Here is a 19,194-nt window from a genome sequence, read left to right on the forward strand (position 1 = left end):
GGCACCGTCCTCCACCTCCACTCTCCCTTTGCAAGCAGGGACTCCTCGCCACTTCCTGGTTCCCCTCTGCGCAGGCGCCCCTCCTCGAACCGCCCCCTTCCGTATTTAGCCGCCCAGTGGGCTGCCTTCTTCTCCTCCGCTCGGGATTCCGAGTCGCAAAGGCTTCTGGGGGTTAGAGTTCTGGCGCTGCATTTGGAGGCTCTTGCTCAGCTCTGCGGATGAGAAGGGCAGGAAAGCTTTTTTTTGGGGGGGGGGGGGTGGAAAAGGGGTTTTCTTCTAATCTAGCTACCTGATAATAAAAGAATAGAGACCCTGCTTCCTTTTTTTTTTTCCTCCTGGAGTTTCGCAATCATGCAGGATTCTTTTTTTTTTTTGGAAGTGTGCATTGCTTAGGTTAAAATTTCTGTGCCTCTGAGCATGTACAGGTAGTCTTGGACTTCCAACCACAATGGAGTCCCGTTTGTTTTGTTGCTAAGTGAGACATTTGTTAAGTGATTTTTGCTCCATTTTACAACCGTTCTTGCCACCGTTGTTAAGTGAATCATTGCGGTTGTTAAATTAGTAACGTGGTCATTAAGTGGATCTGGCTTCCCTGTTGACTTTGCTTGTCAGAAGGTCGCAAAAGGGGATCACGTGACCCCGGGACCCTGCAACCGTCATAAATGTGAGTCAGTGACCAAGCATCCGAATGTAAATCACGGGAGACACAGGGGATGTTGCAACGGCCATAAGTGTGAAAAACGGTCGTAACTCACTTTTTCAGCGCTGTTTGAATGGTCACTATATGAATTGTTGCAGCTACAGTACATGTGAAAGGTGCCTTAAGATTCTGTGGAATCCTAAGAGTTTGGAACCACTGTATGAATAGAATAAATAATATTCCCACCCATCAGAATCAATGATATTATTCTAATACCCAGAATCAGAATAAATATTCTCATTTATCGGAATAAATAAATAGAAGAAAGGAAGGTAGGAAAGAGAGGATAAAGTGGATTTTTGTCTTCGGAGCAGAATTGTTCCTGGGTTGCAGCGTCCCCAAGATACGTGATCAAAATTCAGATACTTGACAACTGACTCATATTTACGACTGTTGCTGTGTCCCATGGTCATGTGATCCCTTTTTGAAACCTTCCAACAAGCAACGTCAATGAGGAAGCCAGATTCGCTTAGCATCCGTGGTACTAACTTAACAGCTGTGGTGATTCACTTAACAACCGTGGCAAGAAAGGTCGTAAAACAGGACAAAGTTCACTTAACAAACGTTTCGCTTAGCCACAAACATTTGAGGCCCAATCGTGGTCGTACGTCGAGGACTACCTGTGCTGGAGAAATAATAATTACTGGATGACAATGCGCAATCCAACAGGCGCATGAAATCCGGAGAGAGAAAACGCCCGTCGAACGATGTTTTAGCTCCAGTCGCTTATCATGGCTATCCCTTGAGAAGCAGATCAGAGCTGGGTTTCAGCAGGTTCTGACCGGTTCCGGAGAACCGGTAGCGGACATTTTGAGTAGTTCGGAGAACCGGTAGTAAAAATTCTGACTGTTGCCCCTCCCCCATCTATTCTCTGCCTCCCGAGTCCCAGCTGATCGGAAGGAAATGGGGATTTTGCAGTATCCTTCCCCTGGAGTGGGGTGGGAATGGAGATTTTACAGTATCTTCCTCCTGCCACGCCCACCAAGCCACACCCACAGAACCGGTTGTAAAACATTTTGAAACCCACCATTGAAGCAGATGGATAATTTTCAGAGGTGGTAGTCAGCCAGTTTGGACCGGTTTGGGCAAAACGGTAGTGGCGACCTGTGGGTGCTCTGCCCACCTGCCCGGGCACAATCCCATCCTATATCACTGTGTTTTTGACCCCACACGCATGTGTAGATGGCACGTATGAGCAAATTGCCGTGTTGTTTGATGCTGCTCGCGTGTGCGGATGTTGTGCGCTCACATTTCCGGTGCTGGGCGAACCGGTTGCTACAATATGTGAATCCCATTACTGGTTATTTTGTGTAATATTTTCCTTTCTGGTTTTTTAAAATTTGTCTTGTGTTCTTTCGTAAAAGGAAGGCTGGAAAAAAGAAAAAGGGAACAGTTCAGCCTGGGCTTTAAAAATGGACATTTATTTCCGAACCCTGCCTTTCTTCTCTCTTTGTTCCTCTTCCAAAGTCCTTCCTTGAAAAATTCAGACACACCTATTGTCTCTTTATGACCCCTGAGTCATTCATTCGTCTGAAATCAGGGCTTGCAACCTTTGGACCGCTTCGAAGGATGGCACCTCCGCTCCCAGAGTGGTGATGGTGGCAATCTCCAGATCTTGCCAAACAAAGTGAGTTTCAATACGACCTTTATTGTTCTTATCTAGCATTGTCTCTGGAGTTCGTCATGAGCTTATTATCTTAACTTTCTACACTCAGAACCTTGTTTCTTAAACCTTGGATTACTTTGGTACCTAGTCATTGTTGCCTACCATGAGAAGAAGAAGAAGAAGAAGAAGAAGAAGAAGAAGAAGAAGAAGAAGAAGAAGAAGAAGAAGAAGAAGAAGAAGAAGAAGAAGAAGAAGAAGAAGAAGAAGAAGAAGAAGAAGAAGAAGAAGAAGAAGAAGAAGAAGAAGAAGAAGAAGAAGAAGAAGAAGAAGAAGAAGAAGAAGAAGAAGAAGAAGAAGAAGAAGAAGAAGAAGAAGAAGAAAACCCCAGGAATCTGGAAACACTTTATCCCACTAGCTATTCTTATTCAAAGTCTGAATTTTATTTTCAAATAAAAGATTATTTGAGGGGCTGCCACAGAGAAATGGAGGTCAACTTATTCTCCAAAGCACCCGAAGGCAGGCCAAGAAGTAACGGATGCAAACGAATCAAGGAGAGAAGCAACCTGGAACTAAGGAGAAATTTCCTTTCTCCTTTAGAACAATTAATCAGTGGAACTACTTGCCACAAGAAGTTGTGGGTGCTCCATCACTGGAGGTTTTTAAGAAGAGATTGGACAGCCATTGGTCTGAAATGGTACAGGGTGTCCTGCTTGAGCAGGGGGTTGGACTAGAAGATCTCCAAGGCAGGGGTGAAATCTACTTACCTTCCCAACTGGTTCGGAAGTGCATGCACCATGCGCACCCACACCCTCTGCGCATGTGCAGAGGGTAAAAAACAGGTTATCGGCGGATGGGCAGAGCCTCGTGCTGCCATCGCTACCGGTTCTCCAAACCATTGGCCGCCATTGCTAGCGGTTCGGCCAAACCGGTCCGAACTGGGAGCATTTCACCCCTGCTCCAAGGTCTCTTCCAACTCCGTTATTCAACCTGCCATAATAGCTGCGATGTATAAATGACTGTGGTTTATAAATCACCTGATCCTACTGAAATTGGTGAACCTACACCTCAGATTAAGCATCTGAGCAAGTTGACCAACATTTTATATAATGTTGACCAAATGTTGATCAACATTTATTATATAAACTGAAAACCCCCATTGCTGAAGCAAATATCCTTATTAATTCTCTTTCTGGCATTGAATCTTGCCCTTTTTATGTATATAATGTATTACTATAAATGTAACTTTTGGGTAAAGGTGCCAAGATACTGTGATCATTGGTAAATTTTAGAGCAATGGACTTCAGCTCCCAGAATTCCCCAGCCATCACCTACCCCAAATTCACCCCAATCCAGGAAAAGACAGTATCTCCAATTGAGTTATGTAGGTAATAATTCCACCATGCCACAAGAACTGCAGAGATGACCATTTTTAATTCACAACAATAAATAAAATATTGCACCAGTAAGAGATTAACTTCTTATCTCTTCGTGGAGACTGGAAATCCCAGTGAAAAATTGTCCATTGTTTTTACAATTAATTCAAGGATTCCGTCAATATATTCCAGTATCCAGAAATCCGAAGGTTGCATTATATCTTATTTTAGCAGATTGCATCAGCCCAAGGGGTGGGGGGCACCACAGAATATATCTGCACAAGTGGAGGTCAACAAAATAATTCCCGTAACTCCTCTTGATCTCAGCAGTTTTAATCCAGAAGGATTTTGATATTAGCAGATCCAAGATCCTCTGTAATTCAGATCTGCCCCATCCTGGATTACGATTTCAGTCCAGAGGGACAATGAAATCTCACAACAGTGCAGTGGAAAATCATTTCTATGCTGTTGCCCCAAAAAATATGGACTCTGCATGAAGTCATCGTGAGATCTCAAGATCGCAAAAGTTCTGACACGTGAATTGTTCCAGATTGTGTCTGTCACATCAGCTCCGTGTAAATCTTGCCTGCTTCCTTAGTAACCCACCAAAAAGGCAAAGCAAAATCCACCCTCTCGTAGTTTCCAAAGTTTTCATGGGAGTCGCCCGGAGGTGACTTTTTTTCTGCCTGCAGGCAAGGGACAATTTTGTTCCGTTGTTCCTCCAGATGGTGACAGTTGCATCGGCTTCCTGTCTGTCTTAAGATCCCTTCATCTTTGGTATGGTTGGCAGCTTTTCCCCACATCTGGAAGGGAGCTGATCTCAGCCCTGGTCTTGAAGATGCGGTCGCTGTGCTAATTCATTCTCCGTTTTCATCCTGATGGGGACGTACCAGTGGGAGTTGTAGTTTGCGGGCACAGGCTAAAACGGAGCACCCGCCCCATTGTTCAAGTCACTTGGAGCAACTTTGGGTCCTACTTGGATGTAAATCTGAGCGCAGCTGGGCTTCCTGGTTGGGGGTTTTTGGTTGCACCAAGAACGGCAGAGACTGAAACAGCGTCCCTTTCTCTCAAGCAGGCTGATGTCCAACTGGCACATCTGCCACTTTCTCTGGATCTCAGACTGGACCTGGAGGAAGAAGAGAGACAAAAGATTCCCACCTGTTTTTGATAAGCAGCCAACTGCTTTCATTCGAGTTCCTGAAGTGACGTGGGGTTAGATTGGATGATCTTGAGGAACCCCGCCCAATTCTGGGATTCTTTTTATATATTTATTTATTTATTTATACATTTTTCTTTAACATACCTAAGTATTTAATAAACAGTGTATTGTCTGGGTCATTTTACATATATGTAATAATAGTAATAATAACATTCTTTACTTGTATATAACAATATTCTTCCAACTTCTAATGTCTACTTTTATTCTCTAACCATTGGTAAAACAAATCCCAAGTTAAAAAATATTCTGTGTCTTCTTTATCCTTTATCTTTAATGTTAACCTATCCATTTCTGCACAATCCAATATTTTTTTTACATTATATTTTCATCTGAAGGAGTTTCCTCATTTTCCAATGTTGTGCAAATACATTTCTCGCTGCGGTCAAATCATGTAATATTAAATATACATTCCCTTTATTATATTTTTCTGGCAAAATACCTAACAAAAGTATTTCTGGCTTTAAATCTATATGTTGCTTTATCATTTTCTCTAACCATGTATGTCTCTTCATCCAATTTTTTTTTCCCTTTGGGCAGGTCCACCACATATGATAATACGAACCCGTTATCTGGTTATATTTCCAACATCTTTGCTTGTCTTCTGGGATTCCTTAAGCCCCCAACATTCTGAGACCCCTGAGCAGCCAAGACTCAGCCCCATGCCTGCATTGCAAAGAGAATGGCTTACCTCTTTATTGACAAAGCAGTAAAGCGTGCTCACCAACAAACCCTGAAAATGAACAAACAAGGAAAAAAAAATGGAATTATTTTGCTTTGGCTGGTTTTAGGCAATGATAGCTCTGTTTGAGGAAAAAAAACCAGGTTTTAAGCCTGGTAATTTTCTTTATCATCTTGGGTTTGATGAAGTTTGGCCCTACTAGAGATATTATTCTTATTATAGATAATAAATTGGGTTGGTTTTTCTTTTTTAAATTTAGAGGTTGCCCAGTTCTGGAAAGCTTGCCCTTAAAAAAAAACACCTTTAGGTTTTTCTATGTGGGATGGGGAGCTGTATAAATCTAATTACAGGTGGTTCTCACTTACGACCATTTAGTGACCGTTTGAACTTACAACGGCACTGAAAAAAAGTGAATTAGGACCATTTTTCACACTTATGACCGTTGCAGCATCCCCCTGGTCATGTGATCAAAATTCAGAGATTGGAGACCTGCTCATCTTTATGACGGTCGCAGTATCCCAACCTTCGCGACCTTCGGACAAGCAACGTCAAAGGGGAAAGCCAGATTCACTTAACGACCTCGTTTACTAACCGAACGACTGCAGTGATTCACTTAACAGCTGTGGCGAGAAAGGTGGTAAAACGGGAGGAAACTCATTTCACAAACGTCTCGCTTAGCGACAGACATTTGGGGGGGCTTGATTGCGGTTGTAAGTCGAGGACCACCTGTCATCAGTTCAACAACTCCGTGGCTGCTTCCCAAATGCTGCCTCACCTGGAAGGAGTTGAAGAAGAGCTCAAAGAAGAATTTGATGTAGCGCAGGGTGCCCAGCGCCTGCTCCTCCGTCACCAGGGCGAAGGCCACCCCGTGGGTGCCCAGCAGAGGGATGAGGGTTAGAGTCGACCTGGCCAACCTGAGCATGGAGAACGAGAGACCTTAGCATCCAATTTGGTCTAGTGGTGAAGGCTCAAGGCTAAAAACCAGGTGGCGGTGAGTTCTAGTTCCGCTTTAGGCATGAAAGCCTAAGCCTTGGGTGACTTTGGGCCAATTACCAGGTGACGGTGAGTTCTAGTTCCGCCTTAGGCATGAAAGCCGGTTGGGTGACTTTGGGCCAATCACCAGGAGATGGTGAGTTCTAGTTCCGCCTTAGGCATGAAAGCCAGTTGAGTAACTTTGAGCCAGTCCCTCTCTCTCTCAGCCCAACCCACCTCACAGGGGTGTTGTTGGAGACAGAATAGGAAGAAGAGGGTGTATTAGGTATGCTTGCCACTTTGCTTTTAAAAATAATAAAAGCAGGGAATAAATACAAACATAAATAAAAAATTCTTCTGGCATTCCCACCCCACCATGGCTCCGTCTTATCCGGAAGTTAATTCCTTACCTATACTTATAATCCGTGTAATGCATTTGCTGGGCCCGAAGCTTGGAGTTCAGGACCTTAAGAACCCGGATGAAAATCACAAAGTTAACCTGGGAAACGGGATAAAAAAAAATAATTCGGATATTCACAAATCCAAGTTTCGCTGCATTCATCCAGTAGAGCACTTTGCCAGATGTACCCAGATATGTTAAAAGACGGCATAGTAAAAAAAAAAAAATGACAAAAATGCATTCAATGGACAACTATCACATTTGGACTTTTGCTTTTTCTAGATCAGTATATCTTAACTTGGCAATTTTGAGATGTGTGGACTTCAACTCCCAGAATCCCCTAGCCAGCAACTTTAAAATTGTGGACTTCAACTCCCAGAATCCCCCAGCCAGCAACTGAAAGTTTCTTAAGACTGATAAATGCTGTTTTGCACTGTTTCTGACCGATGGCACAAAATATTTAGCCAAACAGCCAGGTAAGGCCGAGGGGTGACAGATCCCTGAGATTTCCTAGTAATAGTGACACCCCCTTCCATTTATACTTCAGGCCCCAAAAATCCTGATGCAGAAGGGAGTGGAATATATGGGGTTTTTTTTACTTGGGAAGGGCTTCAGTTCCGCATCTCCCTTTTTCCCCAAAGAAAAGCATACAGGGAATGAGTCATTAGAAGCAAGAATTTAAAAGTCTTATTTCAAACCTTGTAAAAAGCAAGAATGCAGAAAACAAAGCCATATACTGGTGTAATAAACCTAGGAATTTGTTTTTAGTGCTTGCCTTCCTGTTGAGCCTACACCTGTCACCTGTCACCTGCTTATCATGCAGCATGCAGAGAGCCAGCTCAAGTTTTCTTGGCAGGTTATACCCGTGTCCTCGACTTACGACTAAAACGGAGCCCAGCATGTCTGTGGTTAAGCAAGACAGTTGTTAAGTGAGTTTTGCTCCATTTTAGACCTTTCCTGCCACCGTCGTTAAGTGAATCCCTGTTGTTATTAAGTTAGTAGCACTGTTGTTAAGCGAATCTGGCTTCCCCACTGACTTTACTCGTCCGAAGGTCACAAAAGGAGAATCACTGCAACCGTCATAAATAGGAGTCGTTTGCCAAGAATTTTGATCACGTAACTACGGGGATGGAGCCATGGTTGTAAGTCCCTTTTTTTTCAGTGCTGTTGTAACTATGAGAGGTCTCTAAATGAACCGTTGTAAGTCAGGGACTACCTGTATTTAAAAATCTTACAGGTCAGGATGGAACTGATCTTGCAAAGAACACAACAGCTTTTGTGTTCCTTTGAGACTTACCAAAATTGATACCAAGATTGGGCAACGGATGATCCACCAGTAACCCAAGTTGTCGTTTCTCTCCCAGCACCTAAAAATTATTATTATTATTATTATTAATTATAATAACAACAACAACCCCACAATTTAGAAGAAAGAAGGCTATTTTATCAGTGGCGGGTTTCAAAATTTTTTACTACCAGTTCTGTAGGCATGGCTTGGTGGGCATGGCTTGGTGGGCATGGCGGGGAAGGATACTGCAAAATCCCCATTTCCTCCCAATCAGCTAGGACTCGGGAGACAGAGAATAGATGCGGGCGGGGCTTGTCAGAGGTGGTATTTGCCGGTTCTCCAAACTACTCAAAATTTCCGCTACCGGTTCTCCAGAACTGGCCAGAACCTGCTGAAACCCACCTCTGCTATTTATGTTACGGGAATCATCTGCTTCTTTTTCAAATTTGGTATTTTTAGTAAATCTGGCAGGATCTAAAATGAAGGAACTTCCAGGCAGCAATAAGTCTACTGAGAAATCTTTAATTTGGCGATTCAAAAGGGGCATTTTGTTCCGTGAAAACCACACACGGCGGAGCTAAAAATAAAACTCAGCTCCTTCCTCTCTCTCGCCTTTAGAACAATTGGTTGTTCTGCAATGTGCATTTGAGCAGATTAAATAGTCATTAATTAACTCGCCGTAACAGGTCACTGACTCACTGTGTGAACCGGTGGATTTTTACCGTAATAAATCTGCTCGGTTGAACAGGATTGGTTCCCAAATTGAAAATACAAGCAGTGCTTGACTTACTAACTTTCGTTTAGTGATTTAAGATTTGTGGACTACAACTCCCCAGATCTTAAAGTTGCCAAAGCTGGACACCTCTGGTTTAAAGTATGGCTGAAAAGTTCTCTGTAGCTTATATGCTCTGAGTTACTTTTTTCCTGTCGATTCTGGATTAATGTATAACCCTAATCATGGATATTTATTTACATTAATCTATTTGTAGCTCGTATAATTGTTTTATAACATGCAACAGAAAGTCTATTCCAGCTAAACTTACTCGTTGTTTTCATAGAGGTATCTCATGATCCCCCACGGGATGACAAAGAAGAGGGGTGCCCCTAGAGAGAGAAAAAAGTGTTCACAGGTCAGAATGTTGTTTCTCATATTGTAATGAAATCCAGGTAGCTGCAGCTTGCACCTGTCATACAGGTAGAACTATTGACTGGATCAGTGGTGAAATCCAAATTTTTTTTACTACCGGTTCTGTGGGTGTGGCTTGGTGGGCGTGGCAGGGGAAGGATACTGCAAAATCCCCATTCCCTCCCCACTCCTGGGGCAAGCCAGAGGTGGTATTTGCCGGTTTTCTGAACTACTCAAAATTTCCGCTACCGGTTCTCCAGAACCTGTCAGAACCTGCTGGATTTTACGCCTGGACTGGATCTTATCTGGGATAAGATAAGACTGATTATAACTCTCTTTCCATTAAAATATTTAAGACAGGGGTATCTTGGCAACTTTAAGACCTGTAAACTTCAGCTCCCAGAATTCTTGGCCCAATTGAGGTCATAAATCAAGGGCTATCCATAGAAGGTTCTTACTGGCTAGGATTGTTTAACATCATGACATATTTCCATGGTTCTTTAATTGCTAATTGTCCACCGCTTCTGGGTGGGCCGGCAAATTAAGCCTCAGGGTATGAAGCCAAGTAAATAACACCAATTAAAAATTTCACTTCAGTCTCTTTCTGAAATGTAATACCAACGAATTGACTCACCCCATCCGAGGAATAGATAGGCAGGGAAGTAACTTTCTTCCAAGAAGGCCATGGGTCCTAGAAGGTTGTGCAGGTAGATGCCTTCTACCAGTAGCCAAAAGTAGTTTGCGCAGACACAATACTGGGTTAGGATTTGTGCCAGCCGACAGCCAGTTACAGCCTGGAGAAAGAAAGAAAGAAAGAGAATGAATGAATGAAAGAAAGAAAGAAAGAAAGAAAGAAAGAAAGGAGGAAGGGAAGGGAGGAAGGAAGTAAGGAAGAGGAAAAGAAAGAGGGAAGGAAGGAGGAAAGGAAAGAGGGAAGGAAGGAAATGAAAGAAGGAAGGGAGGTCAGGAATGGAGGGTGGGAGGGAGTATAGAAAAGAAAGGAAAGGAAAGGAAAGGAAAGGAAAGGAAAGGAAAGGAAAGGAAAGGAAAGGAAAGGAAAGGAAAGGAAAGGAAAGAAGAAGGGAGGGAGGTCAAGAAGGGAGAAAGGGAGGGAGGAGAGAAAGGAAAGGAAAGGAAAGGAAAGGAAAGGAAAGGAAAGGAAAGGAAAGGAAAGGAAAGGAAAGGAAAGGAAAGGAGGAAGGGAGGTCAGGAAGGGAGGGAGGGAGGGAGGAGAGAAAGGAAGGAAGGAACGAGGAAGGAAGGAAGGAGAAAAAAGAAAGAAAAGGAAAGAAGGAAAAGGAAAGAAAGAAAGAGTAAAGGAAAGAAAGAAAGAAGAAAGGAGGAAAGAAAGAAAAGAAAAAGAGAAAGAAAGAAAGAAAGAAAGAAAGAAAGAAAGAAAGAAAGAAAATTGAATCCCAATCCAGAACCCTCCAACTCCCCTTCTCCTCCCACCTTCATCCTATCCTCTGTCCCATCCGACCCCAGGATCCTCCATGGTAGGGAGAGATAGATACCTGTTCCCTGCTTGGAAGGTCCGAGAGATCCACCTGGAGGTCCCGGGGGAAGTGGAGCCAGAGGAGAGCATCTCGGAGAAGGATGGCGGCTGCCCGCAGCACGTAGGACAGGAACAGGTTCATGTGGAGGTAATTGCGCATGCATCGAAGCTTCCTGGGGGAACAGACACGGGGCTCATATATATTGCCATAATTTGTACACATTCTCTCAATTCCTTTCTGTTTAATTGATGAGAAGCATCTACTTGGGGCCACCAATTTCTTGTCCTCCTCGTCTACTGACTGCCATTTCAAGATTACAGGAATGGTCTTGTCGATTGGCATCACCAGATTCATTTAGCCCATAGGTCTTCAAACTTGGCCGCTTTAAGACTGGTGGACTTCAACTCCCAGAATTCTCCAGCCACCTGGCTGGAGAATTCTGGGAGTTGAAGTCCACCAGTCTTAAAGCGGCCAAGTTTGAAGACCTCTGATTTAGCCCCTCCTGCTCCCCTCTCTCCATTTCTCCTCCGAAATAGCTAATACGGGTAGTCCTCGACGTACGACCATCATGGAGCCCAAAATTGACGTTGCTAAACGAGACATTTACCAAGTGAGTTTGGCTCCATTGTATGAACTTTCTTGCCACAGCGGTTCAGTGAATCATTGCAGCTGTTTAAGTGAGGATCACTGGCTTTCCCCAGTGACATGGCTTGTCAGAAGGCCACAAAAGGAGATCACGTCCCGTGACACTCCCCACCCCCCGGGATGCTGCAACCGTCATAAGTATGAGTCAGTCGACAAGCTTCTGAATTTTGATCATGCAACTGTGGGGATGCTGAGACGGTCGTCGTAAGTGTGTGAAAAATGGCCCTCAGTCCCTTCTTTCAGTGCCGGGGTAACTTCGAATGGTCACTAAATGAATTGTTGTAAGTTGAGGACCACCTGTATTTCAGGGCTTGGACCAGTGCATTTTGGATCCAGCTTTTCCATACCTGAATGCTGCCAGCAGCGTCAAAGCCACGAGGAGCGACACGAGCGAGACGGAGTATCCCACGGTGTACATCCGGCGGAATTGTTCCAGGATCCACAAATGCCTCTGGAGGAAAAGAGAAATTCATGGGGGGCTTAAATCTTAAAAACAGCCCCCCCCCCGCCTCCCCAGAAAAAGAATAGGAGCGTACATATCCTCCTTGGGTGAGGATCAAGAGAGGATTTTTGCAAACCAATTTTTCCCTGCCGATGTGAGTTTGGTTTGGTAGTTAAGGTGCTGGCCTGGGAACCCGGTGATTGTGAGTTCTAGTCCCATCGTCAGCACGGAAGCTGACTGGATGACTTTGGGCCAATTGCCAGGAGACTGGGAGTTCTAGTCCTGTTTTAGGCATGAAAGCTGGCTGAGGGACTTTGGGCCAATCACAAGGAGTCTGGGAGTTCTAGTCATGCCTTAGGCATGAAAGCTGACTGGATGACTTTGAGCCAATTGCCAGGAGGCTGGGAGTTCTAGTCCTGCCTTAGGCATGAAAGTTGACTGGATGACTTTGAGCCAATTGCCAGGAGGCTGGGAGTTCTAGTCCAGCCTTAGGCATGAAAACCAGCTGGGTGACTTTGGGCCAATCACAAGGAGGCTGGGAGTTCTAGTCCTGCCTTAGGCATGAAAGCTGACTGGATGACTTTGAGCCAATTGCCAGGAGGCTGGGAGTTCTAGTCCAGCCTTAGGCATGAAAACCAGCTGGGTGACTTTGGGCCAATCACAAGGAGGCTGGGAGTTCTAGTCCTGTCTTAGGCATGAAAGCTGGCTGAGGGACTTTGGGCCAATCACAAGGAGTCTGGGAGTTCTAGTCCAGCCTTAGGCATGAAAATCAGCTGGGTGACTTTGGGCCAATCACAAGGAGGCTGGGAGTTCTAGTCCTGCCTTAGGCATGAAAGCTGACTGGATGACTTTGAGCCAATTGCCAGGAGGCTGGGAGTTCTAGTCCTGCCTTAGGCATGAAAGTTGACTGGATGATTTTGAGCCAATTGCCAGGAGGCTGGGAGTTCTAGTCCAGCCTTAGGCATGAAAACCAGCTGGGTGACTTTGGACCAATCACAAGGAGGCTGGGAGTTCTAGTCCTGCCTTAGTTATGAAAGCCAGGTTGGGTGACCCTCTCTCTCAGCCCAACTCACCTCACAGGGTTGTTGTTATTGCTGTTGTTGTGGGGAAAATAGGAGGAGAAAGGAGTAGCAGTATATAAGTCTAAGTGGTATTGCTATTCAGTATGTTTGCCACCTTGGGTTATTTATAAACAACAATAAAGGCAGGATAAAAGTCAAATAAATAAATAAATAAATATCCATGGCTGCAGTCTTAGTTAACATATATATTTTTACTGAATGTAAGGTGTCCCAAAGGTGTTTTTTTTCAAGAGGCAACAGGCTGGCTGGGGAATTCTGGGAGTTGAAGGTCTTAAAAGTTGCCAAGCTTGGGCCATCCCTGGTCTAATAGGTTTTACCTGGAAAGGCAGATCGTTGTTGGGGCCCATGCACTGGGAATGATCCCGCCACGGCAGTCCGGAGGCATCAGCCACCCACTGCCCATCTGCGCCACATTTCTGGAAGACAAATCCATCTTGCACTGCCAGGGAGAGAAAGAGCAGAATCCGATGGTCTGGTTAACAGCTGACAAACTTCTCCTTCTGTATTTTACAGTTATATCAAACGTCACCTGCTTGCTGCCTAGCGGCCTGCCTTAGGGGTACCTTGCCCCAACCTGAGATCCAGACAGCCTGGAGTACAACTCCCATCATCCACTGCCAGCCCAGCCAAGGGGGCTCTTATCCAGGATCACAATTTGCAATGTTGGTTTGTTTTTTGCCAGTATTGGTTTATTTCTGACAGTCGCAGTGTGCTGTGGTTACGTGATAACCATTTGCAGACTTCCCGGCAGTCAATTAAGAGAGGAAATTCAGTTAATGACTGCAGAAATCACTTAGCAACCATGTGATTCACTTAAGGACTGTGATAAAACTACAAAATCAGATCCAGTCCGATGATGACTCCTGTAACAATTGCATTGCTGAGCAATCAAAATTCTGGTCCTGATTTGCGGCCATAACTTGAGGACCGTCTGTGTTCTGGTATAGTCCAATTGAAGAAATCAATGCTATCTACCTATTTTTCCAAAGTATAGATTGAGTCTTTCTACCTGCCTCAAACTGCACTCACCTTGCTGGTGCCAAGGGAGGTACCAGGGGCAAGGAACCCGAGCCGACGTATTAGGGAGGGCATCGTCCCAACAGGCGTACATATCAAACGTACGGTTGCACACCAGGCCTGCAACCCAACAGAAGAGAGGAAGAGGGGAATGAGCAGGACAAGAAATCGACAACATCACACTGGCTCCCTAATCACCCTATGCCTCCATTCATCCATATTTCTTAAGGTCAGTGTTTCTCGATAACCTGGAGATGGGTGGACTTCAACTCCCAGAATTCCTCAATCAGCATGCTAATGAACTTGAAGATGGGTGGATTTCGAATCCCAGAATTCCTCAGTCAACATGCTAATGAACTTAAGATGGGAGGACTTCAATTCCCAGAATTCCTCAGTCAACATGCTAATGAACTTGAAGATGGGAGGACTTCAATTCCCAGAATTCCTCAGTCAACATGCTAATGAACTTGAAGATGGGAGGATTTCAATTCCCAGAATTCCTCAGTCAACATGCTAATGAACTTGAAGATAGGTGGACTTCAAATCCCAGAATTCCTCAGCCAGAATGCTAATGAAGATGGCTGGCTGGAGAATTCTGGGAGTTGAAGTCCACCCATCTTAGTTGCTATGGCTGAGAAGAACTGCTTAAGGTGCCCATCAAGAGCTACCCATTAGTGACATAATGCGAGGTGCATTATTTCTTTCCTTAACCCTTTTCCAGACCGCTTGCCAACCTCTAAATCTTTTCAGGATTGCAGGCACTTTAAAAAATCACAACTTAAAACACTTCAACAAAGTGGGTAGAAATACCCACAGCGAGAAAAACAGAGCCAGCAACAATCAATTCATGTTTAAAAGTTCCATCGCGGCAGAAACATTATTACCTGATAGATACATAAAAATCACTGGTGAAAACAAATAGAGCTAGATCCCAGGATGAAGGATGTGACACAATTTTGTATTTGACAATAAAAAGGGTGCGTTGCATTTGTGCCAAGAAAAACAGTTTCTTAGGCATGTGGGGTTTTTTGCATAACGGATTCTGTTCCGCTTGTTATGGAAAAGAGCAAATATACAACAACCTTTGAGATTCGCCCACACGCCCAAAAAGTGCATTGCACCATCTTTTGGGCTTGTAAAACACTGCAAGTTTTTCCTCACACTTTTTAAAGATTACAACGCCTCCTGGTTAATACCAAGTCAATATTCCAAATTGCCTTTTGGAAAACCACTACATAATTCGGCGATTTGGCTGCACCTGTGCAGTGTACACCTAATTTGGGTTGTTTGTGAACCCTGCTGCCAATTAGCATCTTGCAAATATATCCCGGGGCTGAAATGCTTCCCTTTGTGTTATTTACATACAGATGATATCTTTGCCTCCTCTATCATTTCCTGAACCAGGCAAGCAGCAGCAAAAAGCAGAGTTCTCTTTTGCTTTGAGGACACATCAGACAATGTTTGCAATGTGCATTAAAAAAAATTCACCTTGCAACATAAGCTGTTGGTTTTAAGGAGCATCCTTTGAACAGGAAGGCTGAAATTACTGCTGACGAAAATATATAGCGCAGTGTTTCTCGACCTTATGAATGTTAAGATGGGTGAACTTCAGCTCCCAGAATTCCTCAGCCAGCATGCAACTTTAGGATATGTGGACTTCAACTCCCAGAGTTCCTTAGGCACCATGCAACTTTAAGATATTTGGACTTCAACTCCCAGAGTTCCTTAGGCAGCATGCAACTTTAAGATGGGTGGACTTCAACTCCCAGAATTCCCTGGCCAGCATGCAACTTTAGGATATGTGGACTTCAACTCCCAGAGTTCCTTAGGCAGCATGCAACTTTAAGATGGGTGGACTTCAACTCCCAGAATTCCCTGGCCAGCATGCAACTTTAGGATATGTGGACTTCAACTCCCAGAGTTCCTTAGGCAGCATGCAACTTTAAGATGGGTAGACTTCAACTCCCAGAATTCCCTGGCCAGCATGCAACTTTAGGATATGTTGACTTCAACTCCCAGAGTTCCTTAGGCAGCATGCAACTTTAAGATGGGTGGACTTCAACTCCCAGGATTCCATGCTGGCTCAAGAATTCTGGGAGTTGAAGTCCACACATCTTAAAATTGCCAAGGTTGAGATGTCCAGTGCTCTATTGGCAGAAGTCTTGAGGCAGACATGGATTCACAAGACTGAAAAAAAAAAAAGCATCTACGTGTTTCTGCACCTGTTGGTTGAGGGTCTTCGGTCATCTTTCGAATGCAGGCCTCTTGGTATCCCTGCCAGGCTTCCAACATCTCTTGGACCGAAGACCCCGTGGGGTGAGCCTGCGACATAGAAGAGAAGAGAAGGATAAGTTCCCCCCAACTTTGGAAGTTAGAAACAAAGCTGTAAACTTGGATAATTGAGTGTATTTAGAACAGAGGTATACAGATGTTTCATGAATGTGGGTTGAGGTGGGGGTTGCATTTAATTTATTTCTATCAGGTACTCTGTCCTCCGCCTCCTCTTCCTCCTCCTCCCAGTTGGAGGGTCCAACCCTTTGCTCAAGCAGGAGACCCTGTACCATTTCAGACAAATGGATGTCCAATCTCTTCTTAAAAACCTCCAGTGATGGAGTACTCACAACTTCTGGTGGCAAGTCATTCCACTGGCTAATTGTTCTAATGAATGAATGAATTCTAAGGAAAAGGGGCACAGATCCTCTATTGCTCACCTCTATTGTCCAGTAGATCTGAATCAACAACAAGAACCGCTCCGGGATTGTCTGCATACCGGGGGAAGGGGGCTACAGATCAATAAGCCCCCATCTCAGGGCCTTCTTTTAATCCGAGGGACCTTGTCTGCGATCATCAACTCTGAGACCTTGTCCAGTTAGCAACTGTCTGAGAAAGGACAAAAAGATAGTCCAGAAATATCACATCTAGTACAGTGTTTCTCAACCTTGGCCACTGGACGATGTGTGGACTTCAACTCCCAGAATTCCCCAGCCAGCTCTGCTGGCTGGGGAATTCTGGGAGTTGAAGTCCACACATCGTCCAGTGGCCAAGGTTGAGAAACACTGATCTAGTGTATCATACAGGTAGCCTTTGACTTACGACAGTCCATTTAGTGACCGCCCAAAGTTACGATAGCACTGAAAAAAAGTGATGTATGATCGTTTTTCCTACTCACAACTATCGCAGCCTCCCCATGATCCGAATTCGGGTGCTTGGCAACGGGTTCCTATTTAATGACGGTTGCAGTGTGTCCCCGGGCTCACGTGTTCCACTTTTGCAACCAACAAAGTTGATGGGGAAGCCAAATTCACTTAGCCACCGGATTGCTTACTGAACGAGCGCAGGGATTCACTTAGCAACGGTGGCAAGGGTGAACCATGGGGTGAAACTCACTCAGCCAATGTTTCACTTAGCAACGTAAATGTTGGGCTCAGTTGTGGCCATAAGTCGAGGGCTACCCGTATTTTAAAAGTAAATTTGAGAAAATTTCTCCCCCCTGGCTTTTCACTCTCCTAGGCTACCCTGTCTTGCAAGATAGGGAAGTCTTGTTGAATTTAACAGGAGAAAAATTCCAACTTTCTGGAATTAAAAGATTCTACTGTCTCTGGAGTTTTTTGTTTTTCGTTTTCATTTGCAAGAGATGATGGTTAGCTTCATATAACACGGCTTGTTTAGCCACCCACTTGGGTCGCCATTTCTCCAACATTTTTAACCCATAAATCCCATTTTATATCATCAAACTCCTGGGCTTTGCACAATATGCGGAGAAGGATCTATAACTCATCAACCAGACAATCGATACGGTGCCATCTGAAACACTTCCTTCAGTAAACTGAAAATGGGCTGATGTTTTGTTTTGTTTTTGTTCGACACTCGTTTCAGATTTGCTTCTAGCACCTTTTCCCAAGTTTTTCTTTTCTTTTTTTTTTCTCTACCTTGCTCGGCTCGACGAAAAGCAAATTGCCAATTGAACAGGGAAGAAAAAAATAAATAACGTATCTTGATAGCTGTTTGACAACTAGAGAGTCAACTGCACAAGAAACCTACGGTAATTACATATATATAGATTCATAACACTGCCAGATGAAGCAGCTACCGCTCAGCTTCCCGACAGCCGTTTCACACTATCCTGCAAACATCTCAGAATAAGAGAGTTGGAAGGGACCTTGGAGGTCTTCTAGTCCCACCCCCTGCTCAAGCTAGAGACCCAACAGCATTCTGGACAAATGGCTGTCCAGTGTCTTCTTAAAAACCTACAGTGATGGGGCACCCACAACTTCTGGTGGCAAACTGTCCCACCGATTAATTGTATTCACCGTCAGGAAATTTCTTAGTTCTAGGTTGCTTCTCTCCTCGATTCGTTTTCATCCATTGTTTCTTGTCTTGTCTTCAAGACAGGTGCTTTGGAGAATAGGTTGACCCCTTCCTCTCTGTGACAGCCCCTCAAATATTGGGAGACAGCTGTCGTGTCACCCCTAGTCCTTCTCTCTCTTAGATTAGACATACCCAGTTCCCGCAAGTGTTCTCACAGCCTGTTTCCCAAAAGTGATCTTGAATCAAGAGCTGAAAGGAGAACCAACCCCAGACCCAAACAGGAACAAAAAAAAAAAATCAGAGAGTCCTACCTGCAGCCGGTCTCAGGAGCTGGAAAAGCAGAGAGACTTTTACCTGTCCAATAGGTAAGTCACTTAGAGGCTTCCAGGCTGCTGTTTGGAAGTGCCATCTCCCTTGCCTTATCAAGGCTTCGAGTGGGTGGCCTGAGCCGAGTGCGAAAGTAGTCAGAAGTGGGGGGAGGTTCTCACGTCATCCCCCTGGGGAGGGTGTCCGCAGGGGTGGAAGGGCATCTCTCGAGAGGCTCACGCCTGCTTTGGATGTCATCCAGAAAAGGGCAGGGTCTCGCCTCAGGTAGCAAAGCAGGAGTAGGTGGGTGATGGAGGAGGAAATGTTTTAACGTGGTTGTCGTGTCGAGAACAGGATGGAGAATGCAAAGGAACCGTGGAGGAAAACATTGGAGGTTTGTATTTGAGAAGATGCAAATTGTTCTATGAGATTAATCCGCATCATGTTTAACAATACTGAAGTGATACCGAAGTTTGTTTGGCTTGCAAAAGTAACTTATCTGGAAAAGGGAGTTCTATGGAGCTTAGTTTATTTA

At 44.5% G+C, this 19,194-nt stretch overlaps 1 protein-coding gene across 1 annotated transcript; it reads right to left on the reverse strand.

The window, feature by feature from the left end:
* Nucleotides 1-4,239: 4,239 nt before the first annotated feature.
* Nucleotides 4,240-16,813, reverse strand: GIPR (gastric inhibitory polypeptide receptor). Its single transcript, XM_070949987.1, has 14 exons — nucleotides 16,757-16,813; nucleotides 16,268-16,367; nucleotides 14,058-14,165; nucleotides 13,346-13,467; nucleotides 11,852-11,955; nucleotides 10,878-11,031; nucleotides 9,998-10,157; nucleotides 9,281-9,341; nucleotides 8,247-8,316; nucleotides 6,960-7,048; nucleotides 6,353-6,491; nucleotides 5,587-5,628; nucleotides 4,656-4,805; nucleotides 4,240-4,365 (listed from the first exon to the last, which is right to left on the reverse strand). Exons 1-14 carry the CDS (start codon nucleotides 16,811-16,813, stop codon nucleotides 4,240-4,242), a joined length of 1,482 nt encoding a protein of 493 aa, XP_070806088.1.
* Nucleotides 16,814-19,194: the final 2,381 nt, after the last annotated feature.

This window comes from Pituophis catenifer, unplaced genomic scaffold, assembly GCF_029215685.1.
Source record: "Pituophis catenifer annectens isolate HBS135680 unplaced genomic scaffold, rPitCat1.0.hap2 SCAF_9, whole genome shotgun sequence".
NCBI lineage: Eukaryota > Metazoa > Chordata > Lepidosauria > Squamata > Colubridae > Pituophis > Pituophis catenifer.

Bases quoted from the DNA above. Each gene is read 5' to 3' on its own strand.
- GIPR (XM_070949987.1), bottom strand. From the start codon at position 16,813: ATGCAGACAATCCCGGAGCGGTTCTTGTTGTTGATTCAGATCTACTGG. The intron at 16,368-16,756 runs GTGAGCAATAGA...TCTATGTCGCAG, and splicing joins AGATCTACTGGACAATAGAG to GCTCACCCCACGGGGTCTTC. The intron at 4,806-5,586 runs GTAAGCCATTCT...TTCTTCCTCCAG, and splicing joins ACTGCTTTGTCAATAAAGAG to GTCCAGTCTGAGATCCAGAG.